The 16,289-nt window shown below is 45.1% G+C and overlaps 5 protein-coding genes across 5 annotated transcripts; 1 reads left to right on the top strand and 4 right to left on the bottom strand.

The window, feature by feature from the left end:
* Positions 1–1,871: 1,871 nt before the first annotated feature.
* BDZ83DRAFT_645282 (putative estradiol 17 beta-dehydrogenase) lies at positions 1,872–3,483 on the bottom strand. The gene is made up of 3 exons (XM_060509834.1): positions 3,070–3,483; positions 2,206–2,977; positions 1,872–2,074 (listed from the first exon to the last, which is right to left on the bottom strand). Exons 1-3 carry the CDS (start codon positions 3,160–3,162, stop codon positions 1,941–1,943), a joined length of 999 nt encoding a protein of 332 aa, XP_060357146.1. The 5' UTR covers positions 3,163–3,483; the 3' UTR covers positions 1,872–1,940.
* Positions 3,484–3,844: 361 nt separating this feature from the next.
* BDZ83DRAFT_645280 (cytochrome P450) lies at positions 3,845–5,814 on the top strand. The gene is made up of 3 exons (XM_060509833.1): positions 3,845–4,360; positions 4,438–4,992; positions 5,089–5,814. The coding sequence occupies exons 1-3, from the start codon at positions 3,896–3,898 to the stop codon at positions 5,788–5,790; spliced, it is 1,722 nt and encodes a 573-aa protein (XP_060357145.1). The 5' UTR covers positions 3,845–3,895; the 3' UTR covers positions 5,791–5,814.
* A 2,268-nt stretch (positions 5,815–8,082) lies between these two features.
* BDZ83DRAFT_645276 (uncharacterized protein) lies at positions 8,083–10,016 on the bottom strand. Its single transcript, XM_060509832.1, has one exon. It carries the CDS (start codon positions 9,567–9,569, stop codon positions 8,226–8,228), a length of 1,344 nt encoding a protein of 447 aa, XP_060357144.1. The 5' UTR covers positions 9,570–10,016; the 3' UTR covers positions 8,083–8,225.
* Positions 10,017–10,792: 776 nt separating this feature from the next.
* On the bottom strand, positions 10,793–11,326 carry BDZ83DRAFT_645273 (uncharacterized protein). The gene has a single exon (XM_060509831.1). The coding sequence runs from the start codon at positions 10,987–10,989 to the stop codon at positions 10,819–10,821; it is 171 nt and encodes a 56-aa protein (XP_060357143.1). The 5' UTR covers positions 10,990–11,326; the 3' UTR covers positions 10,793–10,818.
* Positions 11,327–14,650: 3,324 nt separating this feature from the next.
* Positions 14,651–16,289, bottom strand: BDZ83DRAFT_645271 (uncharacterized protein). Its single transcript, XM_060509830.1, has one exon. The coding sequence runs from the start codon at positions 16,140–16,142 to the stop codon at positions 14,949–14,951; it is 1,194 nt and encodes a 397-aa protein (XP_060357142.1). The 5' UTR covers positions 16,143–16,289; the 3' UTR covers positions 14,651–14,948.

The raw sequence follows: 16,289 nt of genomic DNA, 5'->3' as shown, positions 1-16,289 counted from the left end.
CCGCGGACCGGCTGGCCAAAGAAGGAACGACACTGCCGGCGCGGATGGGTCAAATGGCAACACTAGCGGGCATCAAGCGGCTTGCAAGGGAAAAATTACAAAGCCAGCACAGGAGATGGTGGTATAAAGAGCGAAGGCCGCGGTACGCGGACTTGGGGCTTGAGGCAGCTCTGTCCAGCCCTCCTGAACTGGCCTTGCCGCGGGCTACGTTACATCACCTGCTGGCGGCACGATCGGGTCACGGGGACTTCGAGCAATATCACCGACGTTTCAACCACGACGACGCTCTAATGATGTGCTCTTGTGGAGAGGCGAAAGACGTGGACCACCTGGTCTACTGTCGACTAACGCTGGCGAGGAGGCAACGGTGGCCGACCCTCCACTCTCGCAGTATGCCCGAGCCCATAGGTCCTATGGGATCTCTCGAGGCCTACTTCAAGAGATTAATCACCGACCCACGAGGCTTCGAGGCCTTTCTCCGCGTGACGGACTTCTTCCAGAAGATCTGTCTGCGGTAGCAGCATCCACACCTAGGTAGATGTGAGTGCGGACTACAAAGAACCTCCCGATTCCAAGGGACGATTTGGGAAAGAATGAAACTGGGGCACCAGCGGGAACCGGGGACAGACAGAACGCGTAGTGGCCACAAGGCATGATTTGGAGGACGATGTAAAGAGACGACGTACTGTAGAGTAGGTAGCCTTGGCTCACGGCCCTCCACGCCATATACCCTTCGGGAGGTCTGCGGTAAGGGCTCTAGCCCGGCCGCCACGGCGTTAAATACAACAACAACAACAACAACAACAACATCCAGGATCAGAAGACAATAACGGTTCTTTAACTACCTAGTAGTACACCGGTCGAAGTATTTTAGCCACTTAAGGTCTATCTCATTATCGGTCCAGCAATTAGGGCTCGTCAAGATAGCCTAATTGTTCGTCAGATTGCTTCCTCGGTGTTAATTAGCAAGGTGATACTGGCCGGCACCTACGATGAACGGCGGGATCGCTTGACCTTCCGCATTGATGGCGTGAATGGTAGTAATCCATTCACGGTTTCCAGGCTGCATTCATTTCGGTTTTACACGCCATTCCGTGCCTGTAACAATCGTGCCGCTTGCAACAACGCCGGCGCAGCATGAAACCAGTCTCGTCAAAGTTATCCCATCGGCTGCTACAAACGAAATATTTGATTAGGCTATAATCTCTTGGTCATTACACTGATTGATGCTGCTTCGCACGGGGGGTTTCTGAAGTCTTGTAGTAGCTGATGGGATAGAGTTCATCTGGTCGGATACTATGTTTCTCAATGATATTCTTTAGGAGCCTAAATCCACTCCGGATAGCGGTCAGATCTTCGCATTTAGCTCTCTAGTAGTCATGCCGACGAGAGAACCACGTCTTAAGGTCTGTGTTGTCTCACAAAGTTAGAAGTCCGGCGCTTGCCTACGGGTGACGCGTCGCGGTCGGCGAGCAATCGGTTAGTCATTTGTTCCACATAAAGCAGTTGCGGGGGAAACCCTCGCGAGTATAGGTCGATAATAAACGGAATTATGATCACTTCCTCTAGATCCGATAGTTTGCGTGATTTTGGGATAGAACCACGCGTGAAAAGGATGCCCTTCTGCCAGCGATGTAAAGTCTAATAGCGGACCTGGTAGAAGCCTGCAGGGCGTCCGAAACTCAATTTTGAGTCACTTTGAAGGGCATGAAGTACAAGAGGTATCCTAGCCTCAATATCTGTGTCCGACATACTTGGTGGTTGGGTAATTGACTGAACTGGAATCCAGTAGGTATAATCCATCCTTACAAATTATGAAGTACGGCATAAGCACAGTAAATAGAGGTTCCCACACGCCTCAGGCAACGAGAGTCACTAATAATTTAAATTAATCAAACACCGGTGGTAGAACGACTAGGAATAGTCATGTCCACTCTATGTTACATGTACTTGCTAACTTGGTCTTCCGTCCAGTCCCAAACCTTCCTCACATGTCCATTGCCACCTTCCGCCTGAGCTTTTGTTGCATCCATAAGATCACTTCGGATTGGCATGAATCGTCCAAAAGGACCAACTAACAATCCCGCAAGATTAGTTTCAGGCCGTACTCATATCCTTTTCTAAGACCCCTGCCAAATACAGAGTCGGGACATAACTTATGACAGCAATGTAATGAAGCAATGAACAAGGTTCTTGCAAACTCACCCCAGCTACCAGTCTTCTCCATCGTGACCTGCGGTGACAGTCCAGCAAAAAGCTCGGTGTATGCACCATAGACGGGCGAATGCGTGAAACTCGCTACAATTCGCCGCATGATAAAGTTCTGGTCGCGGTACAAGTCCGAGTTGACGTTGCCAGGGTTGAGCGGGATGCTAACGATACCATCAGCGCAGTGGCGACGGGCGAACTCGGCGCCATGCAGCCAGTTGCCGGCCTTGCTCAGCCCGTAACGGTGCAGCGCTGGCCGGCTGTTGTGGTAGTCGAGATCGTCCACCGGCAGGCCCACGCTCTTCTCCCCAAAGAACTCGGCCGCCGACGACGAAACCCATACCACGCGTACGGCATCGGTCTGTGCTGAGCGTACTGTCGCTACCAGTGTCGGCGTCAGTAGCCTAGTCAGGAGAAAGGTCCCGATCGTGTTGACCCCGAGGTGAATCTCATATCCCTGCGTGGTCTGAGCTGGTTCAGCACCGCCGCCTGGCGCCTGAATGCCGGCATTATTGAAGAGGACGTCAAGCCTGTTCTCTCGCGAGGTGAAGCTCTCGACCGAAGATTTGATGGTGCGTAAATCGGCTAGGTCAACGTGAAGGAAGACCAAGGCGCCCGTGGAGTTCGGTTCCGCGCGTCTAATGTCGTCTATTGCCCGCTCCGCTTTTTCCTCAGACCGTGCTCCAACGTAGATGGTCCCATTTTTGGAATAGAGCATCCGTGCAAGTTCCTTACCAATCCCAGTGTTGCCACCAGTAATGATATAGACCTGCCCGACGTATGAAGTGATTGACTGTTAGTCATTCTTCCTACAGCGTGGTCTTTCACAGCTATATATGAATAGAAAATTAGCAACCTTACCTTTCCAGCGAGGTCCGGCAAGTTCTTCTCGGTAAAGTCTGGCTCTGGTGGCCGTAGCTGCGTCCATATGCTCGAGAAAGTAGGCATGGGCATCACTCTCAACCGTGTCGAGTGCAATACCTGAGAGATAGATGCCGCAATACGAAAAATTACTATTAGGCAAAGTCAAGTGGCCGACACTCAACTCGAGAAAATAGGTTCACTGAGGATATTTCACCTGATCTTCGTATGACATATTCTCCTGACGCAACTATTGGGGGTAAGATGATAAGATAGAGTTTACATTACGTACCGTTGCGTGTCCTGATAACTAGATCGGAGCGTCGGAATGAGGTTCGGAGCTGATCGACTGAGTTCATACCCAAGACTGCGACATATTTCTTCCGAGCTGGTAGTTAGTCGCCGACCTGCATGTGTCGCCGGCCAAAGAGGTAGTACTTTCCTCCGAGGAACGTAGCTTTACCTTATCCACCTGCTTGCCTCCGACTGGGAGCACTCCGAAACTGTGCAACCAACGAATCTACTTTGGCTATTTAAAATGGGGCACCGACAACTTTAACTTTATTGAGATCGCCCGGGCCGAGAATTTTGTGGATATTCGGAGCGCAAAAATAGGGTTTCAGCATTTAACAATTGGTAAACTGCCGTCTAATGACTTAGCAGTAAGATAACCTTTGTATAGTGGAAGAGGTCTTGATATTGATAAAAAGAGAGATTACGGTTTACTAACTGTAAGATGACCTATGAGGAACTCCTAGTTCTACAATGGGATAATAGTTTTATCAGTCTTCACATACCAAAGGATATAGCGACCTCAATTCTAGATATGTCGGCCTTCACCGTTTTCCCATCAGCTCACATTATCGGGATTGTTTTGATCCTGATCTATCTTTTTCGTCAGTTCTTCCTTCCAAAACTGCTCCCTGGCATACCCCACAACAAGCATGTTACCAGCCGTCTCTTTGGAGATCTCTCTGAGATGCTTGCCTATGCTAAGGAACACGGCGAATATTTTACTTGGCTCGCACAGCAGAACCGTCGACTAGAGAGCCCTGTAGTCCAAGTTTTTATACGTCCATTTCAAAAACCATGGGTTCTGTTGGCCGACTACAGAGAAAGCCGTGACATCATGACGCGGCGTACCAAGGAGTTTGACCGAAGTCGATTCAACGGGGAGATTCTTGGAGGTTTACTACCGGATGCTCATCCCCACATGCGATCTCAGTCTGCAGAATTCAAACGGAACAAATCTTTGATAGACAATCTCATGACCTCAAAGTTTCTCAACGAGGTATGGAGACATCTCCTGGTGACGAGAGTCACTGAACTATGGGTGGATCAAATTTGTGGAGTCTTACCACCGTACAGGTTGAATCTCATCACATCTATGCCTGTATTAGCACCATGGTCAAGCTTTGGCGCACAAAGATGAAAATAGGGCAAAGCAGGCCATTTCCTGCAAATTCAGACATCTTCAATGGAACGCTCGATGCCGCTTTCGCAAGCACGTTCGGCCTTGATGAGAAAGACAGTTCGACCAGCAAACAACTCAATCTCCTCCTTTCCCAGACTGATTCCATTAGACTTCCCGCGAGCGTCAATGATCCTGCGAGATTCCCTCAGGCCTCGCGACCCCAGGATTTTGAGGCTATCCTAACTCTCACGGATCTCAATGACATCACTATCAAATTCCCCATCCCTCGGTTGGCATTCTGGGTCATCAGTAAAACCAGGCGGTTCTGCCGAGCGCTACGGCTCAAGGAAGATCTGATTGAGAGAGGAATCAATGCAGCTGAAGAGCGACTGCAAACTGGGCAGAAAACGAACCGCTCAGCTATTGATGACATTCTTTACCATGAACAAAAAGTTGCAGAGAAGGAACATCGTTCACCAGACTATTATAGTCGACATATCCGCGATGAGGTAAAAACCTTTGCATGATCTAATGTCTCTATTAGGGAGGAAAATACCATTAGCAGCCTTTGAAAGAAGACGAACTGACCGTGCGACTATATACAGATCTTTGCATTCATCATAGCGGGACACGACACCACCGCCGCGACCATGTCATGGGGCGTGAAGTATCTCTCAGATAACACCCAGGCCCAAAACCGTCTCCGCGGAGAATTGCACAAAGCCTACTCACAAGCCGTCTCCGAAGACCGCGAGCCCAGTGTCGCTGAAATCACGGGAACTCCTATCGCCTATCTGGACGCATGTCTGGAGGAGATCATCCGCGTATCCGTGGTTGGCGGCGGCGTGGTCCGTCAGGCGCTGGTCGACACCCAGCTGTTAGGCTTCAACATACCGAAAGGAACCGAGGTCTTCTGTGTGCCCAATGGTCCCGGAATCTTCACACCCCCAATAAAAGTCGACGAGGAGCAGAGGAGCCGCACCGCCCGATATGGTAAAAGCCCGAAAATCAGAGAGTGGTCAGTCGACGATATGGACGAGTTCCAGCCGGAGCGCTGGCTTAGGAAGGACGAAAGCAGCGGTGAGTGGATATATGACTCACGTGCCGGCCCTACGTTATCATTTGGGCTGGGGCCGAGAGCTTGTTTTGGACGGGCAATGGCTTATCTGGAGCTGAGAATAATGGTGGTGCTTTTCCTTTGGAATTTTGTTCTCGAATCATGTGGCCAGGAACTGAGCTCATATGATACTACACAGAGGCTTTCTAGACAGCCGAGGCAGTGCTATATTAAACTCTCGCCAGCTTAATAGGAAGTCTATTATATAACTACTTCTTTTTGATTTATTTCTTATTACTTGGTTTCGTAAATCTATTTTTTCAAAAAGGTTTTTACGCTAACGTAATATATATTATTTTACTAACTTAACCTAATTAATGATTATATTTTTATTTTAGTGAGTATATAGTAATAAAAACAAGTAGTTATAAATAATAGTATATAAACAATACTTTTAAGGACAAATATAATATAACAAAATTAAAAATACAATTAAATAACTAATTAGTTTCATAGAAGTTATATCTATATATAGTTATATCTAGTAGAATTAAAAACAGTAATACTGAAGTTATTATTGTTGGTATTCTCTCTTTATATTGAAATAAATTACTTTTAGTTCCTTACTTAAAATATAAAAAACCTACTCCGAACTTAATTTACTTAATACTTAAGTTCGTATTTATTATAGCTAACTAATTATAATAAATATAACGTACTTTACTAGTCAGCGACGTATATTAATTAGCGACGCACTTTTTCTAAGACGCGCTTTATTCCTAACTATTTAAACCTTTAACACGTAATAACTTAATAACTACAATACTAATTTATACTTGAAAAGATAAAATTATTCTTATTATTAAGGCAATTAGATCGACGCGTACTATAGGCCGGAATCTTAGTATATAACGCGCTACGAAGATATATAATATCCCCGAAAGTACTATATACTATAAAATAAATAATCGACTATACCGCAACCGTATCTAGCCCTAACGATATAAACTTAATCTAATTAAAAAGAAAACACTTCTTTAATACATTATTAAATAGGATTTTAAAGGGTTTCTTTTACAATTTACTAATATAGAAAATATAGCGAATCTCTTACTATAGACGCGGAATAGGACGCCCGTTAAGAAGTATTAGGCTAAGAGGTTTATCGACTCATAGCCGACTTTAAAAACTAAATTTAATTGTCTATATAATTATTAAAGGGCACTTTAAAAGGATCTAGAAGTTATTTCTAAGTAGTTCGCGTTATTAGGTAATATAATAACTAAATACGGTATTAATAACGAGGATCTATATAACTTCGACGAGACTAGCTTTATAATAGGCGTTATTACCGGTTTAATAGTCGTTACGCGTATTAATAGATATAGAAAAGCGAAATCCGTTTAGCCTAGTAATCGTAAATAGGTTATAGTTATTAAATATATTAATTCGAGGGGGTAATATATCCCGCCTTTTATAATTATTTAAGGGTCCTATTACTTTACTAACTAGTCGACGGAATTAAGCTTTCTAAGCGACTAAGTAATTAAACCGATTATTAATAAATAGACCGATAATAAAACTAGCCTAGACTAGATTAAATATTTTAATAAGTATACTCGGGCTTATATAAAAAGTATTTATCGTATATTTATAATCAATAGGTACGAGAGCTATTTATTAGCCGAATTTAATAAATACTATAAATAGAATAGTATTATAACCGTTAGTATACTTCTATATTTATTTTACCTACTCTAGCTATTAAATATTACGCTTTACTTACTTTTAAAACGTATATACGGGGACGAAATTAACTTATTTATTAAATCCTTCGTTAACTATATTACGAAGTCCGAGTTTTTTATTGCCTTCTATAAGGCCTATAATAAGATCTTTATAAATAAAAATATTAAATCCGTTTTTTATAGAGCTAGTATTTTATTATAGGACTTAAAGTATATAATTAAGAAGCTCGATATATATATACGGATACCTATACCTCTTATAACCGACCCTTTAATATTATTAATTTAATAATCGTAAACGCCCTTTAACCACTACGAAGCGCTTTTATAATCTAACTTTATTAAAGGTTAGATCTTAGCTTATTAAAGAAGCTCTTTAATACTAATAATTAAAGCGGTCGACTAGCTAGTAAAGGGTACGTAAATAATAGCGTACTTAATTACGATTTTAATAGATTAAGTATATATACTTTAAGATATTAATATAGCGCTTACTAAGCGCCGGAGAGCGAAAAAGATATACGTTTAGTTTAGAGGAGTACTTAGTATAAAAAAATCTTAGGTTATTTTAAAAAAAAAGGGTAAAAGGAAACGGCTAGCGCTTTAAAAAAGTAATAAAAGGGGTCCTTTAAAAAAAGGTTAGTCAGCTTAACGGCGTTGCGGTATATATAGTAAAATAGGCTATAATATGCGAACGTATTTTAAAAATATAGAATCGTTTAGTAATTTAGATATTAATAAGAGCTAATTAAATTTTTATATTATAGTTATATAAATTTATAAAATATTTAAAAGGTAGGAAAAAGTGCGTCGCTAATTAATATGCGTCGCTGACTAGTAAAGTACGTTAGTTATTAATTAAAGTCAAAGCTATAATACTAACTAAATAGTATTATAGTTATAGATAGCTTCTTTAAACTATTTTTATCTATTCTACCTATACATATCCGTAGGGAACAGTAGCTCTGGAGATTGGTACTGTTCCATAGTAGTACCCTCGCTCATCTTCGGTTAGCCTAGCAAAGTGGGCCTGGATGTCGTTCATAATACCTTCTGTCTGTTCGGGGTCCGATAAGTCCAGAGGCTCACTGCCCTGACCGATACGCTTGATCTGGGCACCAGTGATGAACAGTCCGGTGCCAGGATTGTTTTCATCCCAAGCAGGTTTGACTACTCCTGTAAATTTGCCCGCGAGGAGATCATTCGGCAGTCTTGGCTCCTGTCCAGCAGCCTTGCCAAGACCGACGCCGTCAACCGTCTTCATAGCGTCGACCATTCCTCCCACAGTCTTAAAACCGCCTGTCGTGTAAACCTTGAGTGATTTGAGCGGTTTCACAATTTGCTCGGCAAACTCGATAAAAAAATTCTCCCGCTTCCTGGTACTCTCTCTGTAGTGCTGAAACCCAAGCTTCTCGTAGGTTCCTCCGCTGAGCTCCACGTAATCGAACTCAGCACGTTCGAGGGCTTGGCAGAGAACCGTTGCCTCTTCGGGCTGAAATCCGTCGGCTTGGAACTCAACAGAGTTTATCTTGATACCCACGACAAAGGTCTTTGAGACTCTGTTCTTGACTTCAGTAGCAACCTCGAGCAATAAACGCATCCTGTTCTCGAGGCTACCGCCATATTTGTCGGTTCGCTTGTTGGTGGTCTTACTGAGGAACTGGGTGAGAAGGTAGCCATGAGCTGCATGAAGCTGTATCCCATCAAATCCAGCCTTTTCGAGATACTGAGCTGCGTGGGCAAAACCTTCAATGATGTCCTTGATATCTTCCTCTGTCGCAGCTCGGGGGTTGGCGTAAGTGACACCCATCATCGGGGCGAAAAGCTGGACAGAACTCGCACTGACTGGCTCAGGCTGAATTCTTGCATCAACCTGACGCCCACCGTGCGATACTTGGCCCACCAAGAGACCATTGCCGCTCCTTCCAGCCTCGGCCAGGGCTTTGAAGGCTTCAAAGCGAGTGCCTTCAAAAGGTGCATCCTTGGGAATAGTAGGGTTTCCCCTTGCCTCGAGATGCATATTGTCGATAATGATGTTGCCCGTCACGATCTGGCCCCAACCACCTTCTGCCCAGTGGCGGTACAGAGTTGCGAGTTCTGGTGAGGGTACGCCCCGTTTCGAGGGGTCCACCGGATCCCACGAGCAAAGAGCTTCGGACATGGCAGCCTTTAGAAACCTATTGGGTACCATTCGCTTGGAAAAGGGAAGTTCCAGAGGCTGGCTCAGGGGCTCAGCGCTGGCGTCGGGGGAGGAGTAACGAGGGCGACTGTCAAGACTCATGATGGCTCCTAACTCGATCGATATAGGTATTGAAGATGGATTGACAATTTGATTCAGGGTTATGATCCAAAGTTAATGTATAAGAATTAACAAAAATCTTTGAGAGCGTCAATCTTCTCTCCTTCTTAATGAATAAATACAGATCGTCTTTCTTTGTGTTCGGCTCAATTAATCAGCAATAAGCTCACAAACCCCAGTCCTTGATGTTGAAATCGATCTCCGCAAGCCAAAAGCACGCTGAATTGCTTACAGACGATTATGACGCAACGAGGTAAAACCTTCCCGACTCTAGAATGACAGATCGTCCAACGCTTCGTCCGTGCTGTGTATGCATAGCTACAAGAGCCGGCAATGACTCTCGCAATATGTTTTACTAATCAAGGGTGGAGATATGGCCAGAACTCCTTGGTTCTTCGGTATAGATATTAGGCCGTGCCCTAATCTCGGAGTTTTCGGACATTATTACTTTTCCGTGATTTACAATCATATAAAACTTATCAAGGAAAACAGTTCGCTTTATGCTTAAAAAGGACGTCGAGCACCGGAAAAGGTGCGTATCGTGCCCTTGCCCCCATTTTCCCTCCGAGCTTTTCTCCCATTGTTTTCTTTTTGTTCAGTCCCAATCGGCATCGCTACTCCAGATTGACTTGCGGCATCAACAGAATCATTACCTTAAAATGATTACCGGCGGCTGTCATTGTGGATATTTCAAGTATACATCCGAGGGCGATCCTATCATGTCTGTAGGTGGTCAGTAACCTCCCTAGCTTACCAAATGGCCAAATGTTTATAGTCGAAGCATCCTAGTTTGCTTGCCATTGCGAGCGCTGCAAATAAATGGACTTCCCTTATTTAGCATTTACGAGGTTCGGCTCGTTATTTTGATTCTTCAAGTCGTACTAGCCCGTGATGTAATCGTTATTACTCTTCTTGTCAAAACCGTCGTAGTGTGCCTATATATTAATCTTAGTTGATATAACTATCTCGTTAAGAAGGTATTAGACGGTTCGGAACATAAGCCGACCGCGGAACGACACGAAGTATTTAGCGGTAGCTGAGCGCTTCGTCTTCTTAGCGCCTCTAACAAGAGCATGAAGTTCTTGATAGCCGGTGCCTGCGCCTTGAGTTATAGCGATCGATATCGTTCACTGCTTCCTATCGAGGCTCGCCCCACTAATGGCTTTCATTTTGATAGCTCGAAGGCTTAATTATGACTCCCTTGAGGTCTCTTCGAGAGGCATAAAAGCCTTCAACTCTGCGAGGAGAAGATTATTAAGCTACGAAAGCTTACCGAGATATTATTAACTAAGACGAGCCCAAGATAAGGAGCAAAAGAACTAGAGGATAACGCCGACATCGTTATAACCGTTAGGCATAATCTGCAAAGTATTGTCAATATAACCCACCCCAAGAGCAACATACTTGCTGAAAATAAGAACGTATCCCGCGTTAATACAGCGTCCTAACTTCCTTTAACCCGAGGATCAACGACTTAGATAGCATTAGATAACATTAGAAATCTATTTAAAAGATTGCTAGAGTGCCCCGGCACATCTACCGCTAACTCCGCGATAGCAAGACTCCAGGTTCCCACAAGAGTGTGTTGCAAACCTCCAGACAGTAGCACTAGCATACAAACAAGCCCCCGAAACTGCGATTCTAGCGTTCACTTAGCGAAGGAAGAGAGTGGAAAGGAAGAGAGTGGAAAGGAGGAAAGGAGGAAAGGAGGAAAGGAGGAAAGGAGGAAAGGAGGAAAGAAGGGCTAGCAAAGGGGCTGGGGTAAGACAGTGCCGAAGTCAGGGGCAGGGTCATATTTACATGTACTACAGCAATCATTTAGTAATATAGAACGGTAGTGTTGAACAGTGCAATACATTATGCCACTCCCTCTTGTAGGTCTTCTAAGTAGTCAACCTTAGCCATTTGCTCTGCGGTGTCCATCCTCGGGTTTTTATCCCAAGTTTATTCAGAGTTAATCAGACCAAGTGGCTCGTGATTTGTCTTATCATACCATTTTATTTTTTGCTCTTCCGCGCACAAAGTGTAACCACGGAAATACAACCTGTATACTCAAGACAACTGTGTCGTATTACGCTCAAGATGCCCAGCCAGTAGCGATACGCGAGAACAAGTATCTTCAGTCACATCCTGGAATGCTCAGCAGCTATTCCCAGACAGTTGTGGGGAAAGACCACGCCCAGTGCAACAACCGAAGTAACTAGCCCTGTACTGTGCTGATGTCATGCAACACTTGTGATTTGTTAGATTGTATTTGTCGAGGCGGTCGAGGGTTCCAGTAAACCTACTTGCCAGTCGCCTATAAAGTTCGTTACCGTCCCAGGACAGCATGCTCGCTGGACAGATTCCGGGCTCGGGTTGTTGCCGTTGCTGCAGAAGCCATTGAAGCTCTGGGCCATTGCGGGGATGGCTGCGAAGCATAGAAAGTGTCAGTAGCTGAATGCATACGGCGCGATGGGCTCCTCAGTACCAAAGATGATTGCGGTGAAACGCATATTGATGAGCTGAGGTTGAATACAGAATGTGCTGGGATAGTCAACTGTAGTAGATCGAGGCGGCAAAAGACTGGAATAACAGCGGTGGCTGTGGTGTCTGGAAACGAGAATGGAGGCTCCTGGACGCAGCGTTCTTATACTTGGGGCCTTTGTTTGCAATCTCTCATTTGATGTCGTTTTTCTATAGAAATCAACAGATCCATAGTTTAACATTTTTGGGTATCTTTCGCTATCATCCCTACCCATACCCAAAAAGTCTTGGCTGAACTGTGTTTCCGAGAACGAGATTTTCGAAAACGATATTTCCGAGAACGAGAGTTCTCGAAATAGTTTATCGTCATAAAAATGGATATCTTGGCTATTTCTAATTAGTATTGATGTCAGGGATTTGAAAGAAGCTTGATTAAGGATACCAAATGTGGTGGTAGCTAGTCGTAGAGGTAGGTTGGAAGAAGTTGAGACTGAATTAAATGACATTATAGTTGGGGATAAAATTTTAGAAAACAGCAGCAAACACCCGCTCACGCTTGCAGAGGTCATCTTGAGCACAAGGCTATCCTCGGCATTAATTTTTCATTCTAGGGTTCTACTCGTGACCGCAAGCGAGCTCTGACTACAGACACTTTGAGAGCAGGCTACAAAGTAGGACGTGTCCACAGACAACATTATCGCTACCTCGGCTTTGTAACACAAACTTATATAATACTTCCAAACTGGTTAACTGCTACCTCAATTCTTGGAATCGCCGATAAGTCTTCCTCTATCACAGTTAACTACCGCCCCAGTTACAAATGCATTCTTCATGTAAAAAGCAAGTAAACCTCTGCTTAAACCTCTGGGGTTCTAATCGTCTGCGTGACAGTATCCTTTTTTATTCCATCTAGGAGCTGCTCTAGCTATTCAGCAGGAATATCGCTGAGTAACGGTGTATAAACTGCACTTGGCTGAGCAGTTGACTTGAATTGGCTCAAGGTCTACATCCAGGCCACGAGCAAGTGCTTCGATGCTTCCACCCACACTTGCCGTGACCGACCAGCCTACATCAGGGCGCTAAGACATTCCTCCGCCATTTAGAGTAAAGGAGTTGCGGACGGTTTGACTGAAATACTTAGGAAGAAGCATGGCCAAAATGATTGCAGCGGCAGCTCGCACCATACTCATGGCGCAGATATCCTATACGCTAGTCGCGGAGAGGATTTTAGTTCGAATTATATCGCCTGCCATGTAGACGACGTGATCAAGTTTTCCGTCCTTTGATACATATCCTAGCAGCTCTTCCCGACTTTGCTCAAGTCTGTCGGCACTCGTAAGGTTACAATCAATCCCGCGAATGCGTCGATAGGGAAGCTCAATGCCTCTTAGATGGTCGTGTGATCGAAAGACGGCCTGGTCAATCTTCGAAGGGTTTGAAGAGCTAATAATGACATCAGCTCCATGTTCAAGGACAGCTTCTGCAACAGCAAAGCCTGTCCCGTTCGAGCCCTCAAGAACTAGGACACGTCAATTCTGAAGTTTTTGTATATACTTGGGTGAAGACACGTTAAGAATCTGTTGCTATGTCACGAAAATCCATGGTAGCGGCTCGAATCTTGACCAAACCATCAGAGGGTCCTAGCTCAGGCAGAGACAGATCTGCATCCCACCGGAGGGACTCCCATCTGTTTCGCTAGCCTGAATTGGTGATCTTGCAGCCTTGGGTGGTTCTCACATCACTGGGAGACATGATAAAACAACCAACAGACAGATGTCGTTTGCGTGGGAAGATAGTTGAATGGGAGAGCAAGACTGTCAGGTGGCGACACAAATCAAACATTCAGCGTTCATAAGCCGTCGACATTATGTGTTTCTCCGCCCAGCAAAATCGCTACTAAGCCAAGTTGTGGTAATGATAAAGCGGTGTATGGCTAGCTGTCCCTATCATATAAGACTCGCTGTACCTATGGAGATTCCGCGGAGGTTCCGCAGAGATTCCGAGCAAAAAGCGGACAACTAAATGAGTAATCATCCGCTCTCTGTGCTTCGTCACTTATTTCTACAGAAACTAGTTCATTTCGCTCCTTCTGATCTTGCATTAGCTTCATGAGACGTCATTACTAACAAGCACGTCGTCTGAAAGCGAAGATCTAGGCTCATGGTCCCTCTTAAGCTCTTAATGGAATAGGTCACCACTAAGAACGTTGCTTTGCAATAATAATCAACTTAATACAAAATGAGTAACGATCACTGCTTGACATTTGTACACGGAAATTTGTGTGCCATGGAAGAGCTTGATGATTTTACCACTCTTGTTAGCAAAACTGTCGGATTGGAAGTCCAATTCGACCTCGGGGCAAGGGGCCCGCGCAGGGGCCACTAACAGACCGTACTTACGATAATCGCGGCCTGCCCAACCTGCGGTTGGAACCTCCCTTTTCCACATTACGCAGAAGTTAATAAAGATCAATTGAACTCTTCGTTAACTCACGGTTCGAACCAGAATCTCTGTAATAGGGATATTAACAAAAACATTGCATTTACCCCTTGATTTGAAACAAAATATGACAATTAGGCAAACTCGCAGTAATGGGAAATCCGAAAGTAAGTTTCAAATTCCACCTTGGAGCCTCTTAATTAACCGTCGATGTTGAGGTGGGATCCAAGTGAGCTCCAGTATCCATGCCGTAATTGTTGTTATGGGTACATGCTGACAGGGTCGTCCGTAGATACTCCATAACGTTGTGCTCGTTCATTACCCGAGAATTTGTTTTCAGATAAGGATACTATTGGTCTTTCTGACTACAAAGTACTAGTGCCCCTACTTTAACACTTGAAGAGCCTCTTACTAGGAGCAACCACCCTCTTCAATATCTTAAACTATTAGCCAGCTTTACGGTTTGAAGTAGCCCGTCCAGAGCTTCCGCAACAGCCCATTCGGATCATATTTAGCAGCGATCGCTCGAAGCTTGTCTTGGTTGACCTTGCCATAGCTTTCAATGACACTTTGAAGCTTCCCAGAATAGTTCATGTACTCAAAGCCATTCCCATATCCTTGCTTCTGAGCCATGGCGTCCAGGTCTTTTATGAACTGGTTTGTTCTCATATCAATCATGTCGTCAAGGGCTGCGTCGGACCAAGCCATGGGCACTGACACGATATAGGAAGGAAAATCGGAGGGATACAGGCCCAGGGCATTGCCGCCATTCCTTTGCATTGCTTCAAATGTCGGATTGGTCAGGGGCTGGAAGACCATCGTAACATTGAGCGAGTCACCTCGAGCTTCAACATTAGCCCTGAGCTCGCTAGCAAAGGTGATAAAAGCGTCAACCACACTGCTCATAAAGCTCTCGCTGTTTTCGCCATCACGAATAGACGTTGCGTAAAATGATTGTCTTTCGCCAAAGACAGTTACTGAGGTGGTGCGGATCTGACCGGAAATGTCTGTAATGAGCGTATTGTTGATGAGGGGCATCGGGAGCTGGAAAAGCCCTTTCATTGTATCAAACTCGCCACCAGGTGCGTGCGGAGAGGATAGGTTCATATGAAAGCCGTAAAGTGTTGGAATTGGTTCGCCAGTAGCCATGCCATTGTAAGTCAGGCCGAAAAACATATGCGAGTCCAAGTCTTGTCCCGAATGCAGCTTTTCTTTGACTGTTTTCGTGAATATGTTCAAAGCCGCAGTCGTGTAGTTTGCTGGCCACACGGAAAGCCGACTCCAAACGTCGCCTTGCGCATATGCTTCAAGGTCAAATCGAGTGACAATGCCGAAACTGGAACCGCCCCCACCTCTCAATGCCCAGTACAGGTCTTGGTTCTCCAACGGATTGGCTTTGACGATCTCGCCGGACACGAGCACAACCTCGTAATTGCGAACGTTGTCACAGCCCATTCCTCGTCTGCCGGTGAGGAACGACATGCCACCGCCGAGCAGAAAACCTGAAATGCCGACCATCGGGCTGCGACCGCCAACGACAGCGATTCCGTGGGGAGTTACAGCATCGGTGACATTGATCCACCGAGCACCAGGTCCAACTGAGACAGTAGATCGGTCGGGTGAGATTTGGATATCGTTCATCGAGGCCATGTTGATGACGACCCCATCCTGGATGTTGGATCCTTTATCGAATGCGGTGTGCCCTCCACTCCTGACGGTAAAGGGGCTGTTGCTCTCAGCCACAAGTCTAAGGGTCTTCGAGACGTCCTCAGCGCAGGTCGGAAGAACTATGCATGA

The sequence above is a fragment of the Colletotrichum acutatum genome, assembly GCF_030867785.1.
Source record: "Colletotrichum acutatum strain CBS 112980 chromosome Unknown BDZ83scaffold_308, whole genome shotgun sequence".
Lineage (NCBI taxonomy): Eukaryota > Fungi > Ascomycota > Sordariomycetes > Glomerellales > Glomerellaceae > Colletotrichum > Colletotrichum acutatum.
Note: the sequence above shows the minus strand (reverse complement) of the source record. Positions and strands in the feature narration are given on the sequence as shown.